The sequence below is a fragment of the Strongylocentrotus purpuratus genome, unplaced genomic scaffold (genome assembly GCF_000002235.5).
Source record: "Strongylocentrotus purpuratus isolate Spur 01 unplaced genomic scaffold, Spur_5.0 spur5_scaffold_17, whole genome shotgun sequence".
NCBI classification, from domain to species: domain Eukaryota; kingdom Metazoa; phylum Echinodermata; class Echinoidea; order Camarodonta; family Strongylocentrotidae; genus Strongylocentrotus; species Strongylocentrotus purpuratus.
In genome coordinates, this window is record NW_022145602.1 from 9935581 (window position 1) to 9943601 (window position 8021).

General features: G+C 38.5%; 1 protein-coding gene across 1 annotated transcript; it reads left to right on the top strand.

Annotated features, from left to right (window-relative positions):
• The first annotated feature begins 2187 nt into the window (after positions 1-2187).
• Positions 2188-7410, top strand: LOC100889700 (ras-related and estrogen-regulated growth inhibitor). Its single transcript, XM_011663830.2, has 4 exons — positions 2188-3621; positions 4477-4533; positions 5172-5245; positions 5743-7410. The coding sequence occupies exons 1-4, from the start codon at positions 3456-3458 to the stop codon at positions 6292-6294; spliced, it is 849 nt and encodes a 282-aa protein (XP_011662132.2). The 5' UTR covers positions 2188-3455; the 3' UTR covers positions 6295-7410.
• The last annotated feature ends 611 nt before the right edge of the window (positions 7411-8021 follow it).

The window sequence follows — 8021 nt, forward strand, 5'->3', positions numbered from 1 at the left end:
AGTGCAAGAATTCTCAACTCTGACATGAGTCGCATGACAACGGGTGTTCCAGAAAATGTAGGCGTGAAGACCATTTTCTTCACGCCTAAATATATATATATATATATATATATATATATATATATATATATATATATATATATATAAATATATATTTGCCACAAAGACCTCTAGCAAGCGAGAGTATTCTACCTTGTCCAACATAGCAGCAAATAATATACACAGGGTGAAAACCATCCATAACGCTTTAACATACACAATATAATCCTGAATGTATGCATGTTTCTACACCACCTTTGGATTCTCAGGAGTAACATCAGTAAAATCTAGCGCATGGAAAAAACTTTGTGTGACCTTATTATCAATAGCCTAGATTTTAGGACACGAAGCTGTGGGCTAATTGTTTGATGAGACGCCAAACGGCTTACGTAAGAGTTGTATAAACGGTGATCAATTATCTAGATAATCATTTAACCGCAACCTGTGTAAACGTTAGGAACTTACAAGCATGTTGTTTCTAACAAACACGTGTTTACTATGTACCAGCAGGCTTTTAAAAACGTCTGGTATTTGTTATGCAAATTAATCAGATATGATACACAGAGATATGAAGATATACATTGTGTATTAGCAGTAATCTATTTATTAACAATACAATTGTAAGGAAGCTCCAGCTAGTGATGTGTAAGATTTGTTAAAATAAACCCACAACCTGATAGGCCTACATATTGACTTAATGCTGTGATTGGAAAATTCAGAATTTGTATGAAGGATTATCATTTCCAAGATTCATTTGTGAAGTAAATGATGATGAAAGAGCGAAGAAAATAAAATTATAGGTCTACATACTTCCAATTAAAGGTAATACAAAGTTTAGGGAAATAATGAAAATTGCGTGGAAAATAATTCTTTACAATTTTGATATATTTGGATTCCCCTTTGGATGTATTATAAGCACTAAAAATTTTAGCCCCTAAAACATTTCTGCTTTCGATAAAAAATTGAATATACAAATTTACCGGTGCTCCCGGTAAATTTTGATAAATTTGAAATAGCGCCTACGGTCGTACAATGGTAGTTGCGACCATAACAATCTCAGAATTTGTATTTGTGATATAGGCCTATAATTTCCAAACGGGAATAGCTAAACGGTTGATTTTAGTCAAGGAACATTGTTTCATAGCTTACTTAATATCTTGAACTTGAGAGGGAGCTATACAACATAGAGAGTTTATTATTTACAATTTTATAACTTTAGACTCGATTTTAACCGCGACAACGATCACTGTAGTAGGATCGCATAATGCTTCAAATATGTTCATTTGAACCAAATTCATGACCCCATACCAACACTTTGTATTACCTTTAATAACCATGCTCAATAATAAATACAAGAATGGTAATTTACTTATATAACAATTATGATTCATAAGGAAATTATTATGGTTTACAGCCGTGTTGACTGGCAATACGCCCCTGAAAGTGAAATGAATAAGTTGGCCTCTTAATGACTTGTTGACGCCCTCTAAAGGTCGGAAACAGTATACATCCCCTCGTCGAGGACGTCGTGCTTATTAACAGACACAATAAATTATACAGATAGAAACTTGTTATTGCTTTAAACTATATGGCATTGAACAGTATGCCTCTCAATTAGTTCGCTAATCAATATAATTGCATGCCAGACTCTAATTAAATGGAAATAGGATATCCATATATAGGCCTGTGCACAGATAATTTCATTTGAAAATGAATAAAAAGCAGATATTTATTAAAAAGAATTCATTTCAATCTTTATTTTATTAATTTGTCGACGGAAATTGAACAGTTTTCATAACTAAAAGGGTCCCTTTTTTCTTTGCCCCCGCCCCCCCCCCCCAAAAAAAAAATAAAATAAAATAAAATAAAAAAAATGAAGACTTAAAGAAAAAAGAAAGAAAGAAATAAGATATCATCTGAATGAATAAGAAAATATATGAATAAATAGATAAAATGAAATAATAATTTAAAATTTAATACTGCTTGTAACATATCTCCTTCACACAGTGTTGCTTTACGGTAAAATCCTACACCCTTTTCCGTAGGGATTTCATGCACCCCACCTTCATTATCAATGGATACACCCCTGCTGTTTGGGGTGATCTTAACTGTTAACTTCTGAGTATATGACCGTTTGAATTTTCTCTTCTCTCTCTTACAGAAAAATTTGGTCGGCGAATCCACTGATCAAGTCGTCAGCGAAAGGTTTAAAACCTTCATAACGTGTTTTTCGACAATCGGACACCACTGTACACTATTCGGACACCACTGGACACCATTTGGGCACCATTAACACACCATGTGCACGCCATTGAACACCATTGCATACTATTTGACACCACTGGGCAGCATTTGAACACCACTGAATACCATCAGACCTCTGAATCTAGTTTTGAAAGCGTTATGTACCGTTGACACCATGGAACACCTGAGGACACCTTTAATTGGACATCGTTAAATATAAACTGAATGTTAAGGAAGTCGTACTTTCCATCTCACTGTTTTGATACTAATGCCGAAACTTGATTGCAGAGAGAAGAAGCCGTATGTGCATCTCTAGTTTTTAAGGCAATGCTATGTACAATCCCCTCTCCCTTGTTTAGAACTATTCCAGAACTATTCCAGGCAATATTTTCCAAAACATATCCTTTTTAAAAACAATCCGAGGTGAAAAAGGTACGACAAACACATTATTGTTTTAAACATTTTATTTAAAATCCTTCCGTCAAAAACAACGTGAAGTAGTGAAAACAGCTAAAAAAAAAAAATCCTTTCCCGAACATCATGACTTGCTTTCTATAAAAAGAAACACAAGTGAACTATGATGATATATATTTCCTGGTCATTAAGGGATGGTTGTCATTTCGGATCACAATCCTCCTTGTGTCACGGTTAGTTACAGAGTTGGCAGCTGGCTTTAGCAGGGGCACGACTTATTCTTCGCGACGGGACCAACAACTTGTTGACGAGTTTCGTGCACCGACAAATCTAACCCAGCGTGTACTTTAAATTTATTCCCAACAGCTGCGCGATATCATTTTTCCTTAAATTTAGATACCAAAAATAGGTATAGTGATTAATCACGAATAACAACCGAATAAGTGAGGGAACTTATTGGTGCGGACATTGTAAGAAGCTGATTGATTATGTGTTCTTTTTTACCGCAACATTGGAATATGTTCACCCCGAATGTAGATTTGGATTGAATTCGAATAAAACCGCTGATAGTATAGCACACCTGTGGATAAAGGAAAAACAAGAACATAATCTTTGCAATCGCTTGCAAAGAAGCAACATAATATTGAGTGAGCTTTACGCTAAGGCAGTAGCAAAGCCGACCAGAGGCCTGGGATAACGTCAACGACATCCTCATCTCTGAACATTCACCATCGTCATTGACGTCCGTGACGATCACCATGACGACCCAGAGACGACGTCGAGCTTCCACGGTCATCGCTGGATACCATACGCCGGACATCGCTGATACGATAACGTCGTCGAATTCGAAGAAAACGAGTCCGCGGGCAGACGGCCTCACCTTCCGAGTCGTACTCTTGGGTGTACCGGGCGTTGGTAAAACAGGTATGTGTTAGGTTTTTTTGTTAAAGCCCCACTACAATACTTATAGCTACTTGCGCCCTCTATATAGCAAACAATGCCTAATCGGGGCCTGGTAGTCCCCATGATCCTCTTTTTCTTATGTTAATTGAGAGCTGGTTTGTTGAGATAACCACCTGCCAGTGACCATGCAGGGAGGTCTAATCCCTCCTGGTCAAACTAGTGCCGTGGGGCTTTAAATGATCACGAATGCAAAGGATTTCAAGAAATCAACTCGAATTCAACTTTTGAATCTAGAAATCATGTTCGGATTTTTCGGAACTTCGAAATATGTCATATTTTAATGTTCACACACCTTATGGTTGATTCCTTGAACGTCTTTTCAATCGTGTTATCCCTTGTGTCCGCTTCAGAACCATGAATTAATTTCAAGATCAATTAATTTCCTCCACAAATTATAATGTTGAAAGGGCAATCAACTTCATAGAAAACGGCTCGAGTAGAAAAAGAAAAATCAGCGAAACATAACTTAGATAAGGCCTCAAAAAAAGATGTTGTATTGCTCTTAATTGCAGTCTTCATTACATTTTTTTTTCTTCTAAAAAACGGTGACATTTTTTAAAATTAGAGAGCCGACCTTAAATTTTAAATTATTTGGGTCTGTCGCAAAAGGCAATGCAATATCTCTTTTTTCCGCCTAGCTATGAAAGAGTGAGAAAACAGATTAGAGAAAACTTATGAAATTATGTTCCCCCCCCCCCCCCATGAATTTTCCCTAATCTATATTAAAAAGATCTTGGCTACCTCACTAACCAATGTTGTGTTCTGCTTCTCTCTCTCTCTCTCTCTCTCTCTCTCTCTCTCTCTCTCACTCTGCAGCTCTGACAGTGCGTTACACAACCCGGAGATTCATCGGTGATTACGATCCAACTTTAGGTAAGCCGTAATGCTATGCAGATAGTTCGTTCACTTCAAAGTATCTCAGACTCGAGTGCCAAAAGAGATGAAAGTTAAGAGTACTTATTGAAATCCATGTTCCCAGGGGGTGTCGCTATTTGAATAGGATGTGGGTTGTCTGGAATTTTAACGACATGAATAAAGGATTATAGTGTCCTCAAAACATAAGCATTTGATTGGAGAGTTTCATCCTTGCAACTGTAAAATCCATCTTTTGAAATCTCTGCATGTTTTGTATGTTTGCAACTTTACAGTTTCAAGTATTAAAGACAGGGTATTCTACTGATAAACTTCAAATTTACGTATACTGCCATCTGCTGCTCACAATATCCAAATGTGTCGACAGCCATGTCCCACAATTCATCACTAACTGATGATGCGCGCGTGATGATGCTTGGGTCATAGGATTGTGTACGGGCGGGACGCGCGCGGGCGGGACCCGGAATGTACATAACAGCAGTGGTAGCGATGTCGGAAAAATACCCTGCCTTTAACGTTTATGGAAGTACGTGTACTAGCCTTTTTTCCATCCCCTAAACACTAACAGATTGCCATAAAATATTGTTTACGAATTTTGTAATTGGAGAAATATATTCCTTTTCTTTCCTTACTATTAGAGTACTTATGCCGCCACCAAACTCGAGTAGACAGTAAAGATGTTACCATGGAGATACAAGACACTGCTGGACAGGTATGCATGTAACCATTTACAAACTTTGAATAAAACTAAAATGGTATTGACAACAAAAAATATATGCAGAATCCTCTCCGGATCCATCAATGTTTAAGATAATGGTGATATTTGATAAATTGATGTGTAGGAAACGTATCGCAGCTGAATAACAGGCAGGATATTATTGTACGGTTTAGTGTCCAAAAGGTTTGCAATGGTATCTGTATTATTCCCTCTCTGTCGCTCTCTCTCTCTCTCTCTCTCTCTCTCTCTCTCTCTCTCTCTCTCTATCTATCTCTATCTCTCTCTATTTAACTATCTCTTTGTCTGTCTCTTTAGCTTTCTCTATGTTTGTCTTTTTCTGCCCATCCCTCACCCATCCCCTCCTTCCTGCCGCATAATGTCTACCTCTCCTTGGCCGTTCTTCTGTCCCCCTTCTCTCCGTCTTGCAATCTCTGTCTCATAAATTGAACAGTATTCCACGTGGATTAACAAGTTGACTTCTCTCCCCACAGGACTATCTTGGTCACCGTAGCCGGTACGCGATCTGGGGCGACGCCTTTCTATTCGTCTACTCCATCACCGATCGCAATAGCTTCGAGACCATCGTCAACTGCAAGCGCTCCATCGAGAACGTCCTCCAGACGTCGCAAATTCCCGGCGTGCTCGTCGGCAACAAGAACGATCTCGACAGCGAGGACCGCATGGTCTCGCATCTCGAAGGCGTCGAACTCGGCGACGAGCTCGGCCTCCCGTTCTTCGAAGTCTCGGCCAAGGACGGGCACCAGATCTGGGACGTCGCCGACGTGTTTGAGAACTTGTTTCGCGAGTGGAACCGGAGCAGACAAATGAAGCGCAAAGGCAAAGCGCGTTCGCTTAGAACTCCGAATCTTGAATGGTCTCGGCCAGCCGCGCCGCCATCGAACGGGAACACGTACGAACATGACGACGATGCGATACAATCCAGTACGATCCCGGCGAAGAAACCGACGGCCAACATGAGAAAGGCCGTGAACAAGCTGATTCTTATTCAACGGTTTACAAGGACTAGATTTTTTTCAACGTGATCGACGGACGATCGTCCAATATGGCGGTGCGACTCAAATCAACTTATTGTTATATTCAAAGATGTAAATGATGTTACTCTTATCCCTTCACTTCTGCATGGAACATACGATTGTGAAGTTGTGGTCATCATTTTCACAATTTGAGAGACTTTTTTTTATTACTCGAAACGATCGTCATAATTAGATGATTTTCAACCGGAACAGCGAAAGTAACTTTACAAAAGTATGTTGTTGTCCATTGCATCACGTACTTTTATACCAACATTTCTGGTAGAACGAAGCATACAAGACAGAGTAACTATTGTTTAACTCATCAGCGACAGGTCGATATGCATGGAGTTATAAAACAGTTAGACAAAATTGTTTCAAGTAAGGTGCTGCTGCAGAAATACCAAGGACGGAATAATACAGTGTCATGTTGTTACAGTGAATAAGTAAACGAGGAATATTTTGATTGAGCCTATCTCTACATTCACAACATTCAGTTCGTTTTGAAGCTTTATGGAATGACGGGAACGTTTATGATTTGGAGGAGAGAGATATACAGAGAGATAGACAATGACCGACAGAGAAAGAAAGACAGAAATAAAGAAATAAAGAAAAAGAAAGAAAGGGAAAGGGGCATTGGTAAATGAAAGATTTGTTGGTCTCTTGTTTACATCGGTCGCGATTTATTCCACAGAAAATACGGCATGGTGTATTAAATGTGGTGTCTAGACAATTCCCGGAGAAAATTAAAGAGTGCAACGATCTGATTTAAAAGTCCAAACACTTTACTTCTACGGGGCGTTGTGGCGTGCGCCTGTAATCCAGCTAATAAAGGAAGCTACAAACTGATTCAGCCGAGGACGCAGGTTCGAAACTTAGTCACGTCTTTCGGATGGTGACGTTAAAAGTCGGTCCCCAAACGTAAATAATCATATCTGATTGATACACGTCTTTAAAAAACCAATTGCACACACTTCGATCTCTCTACCTTATGTTTCACAATCCGATGGGTGCCATCAATTTAATTGAGTGTGCCTGTAATATCATTTGTCTTGTATCTTTTTACAGTCTACTGTTTTCTTTTGTTATGTAATAAAATTACGTATTGCAAGATGTCAGCAAAATGAATTGAACGGAATCGTCACTTTCTTTATTTGTATAGATTAATCTGTGTCGTGTTAGATTTATGATTATTTGTTGATGACGCTTAAAATACCCCACACCGTTTGGACATCAATCTGCTGTTGAATTTGGCTCTCCATACGGTTTTATCCTTATCCTTTTCGGCAACTTGATACCTGATAAATGTTGTTCTCATGGAAAATAATAAGTTAAAGCTACATGTCAACACTAAAGCACTAAACCCCAATAACAGTCTTAACATTGAATAATAGTTCATTAAGCTGATCGCATAGGGAGGGTTAAAGTAACATGCAGAAACATGGAGGAAATGTTGGATAAATGATCAAACAATAAAACAAATCAAACATGTTTGTATTGCTGGAACTAAAGAGAAAGAAACGAAAACAAGAAGAGCAGCGTTAAAAACGCTGTTTAAAGAAAGTCAAAATCATGATTCAGGTTGTCTTAGAATATTAACTATAAATCCACATTGTGTAGACTAATTAAGCAAAATACTATGGCCCTGCATGTCCTTTGGGAGGGTAGGTGGAGATGGGAATGGAGTAGTGAGAAGTGATTAATATGAAGAAAGGACGAGAGAGAGAGAGAGGGAGAGG

What these genes read in the sequence shown, in the direction of transcription:
- LOC100889700 (XM_011663830.2), top strand. Translation starts at nt 3,456, where the DNA reads ATGACGACCCAGAGACGACGTCGAGCTTCCACGGTCATCGCTGGATAC. An exon ending in ACCGGGCGTTGGTAAAACAG is followed by an intron (nt 3,622 to 4,476) that starts GTATGTGTTAGG and finishes CTCACTCTGCAG; the next exon opens with CTCTGACAGTGCGTTACACA. An exon ending in TACAAGACACTGCTGGACAG is followed by an intron (nt 5,246 to 5,742) that starts GTATGCATGTAA and finishes CTCTCCCCACAG; the next exon opens with GACTATCTTGGTCACCGTAG.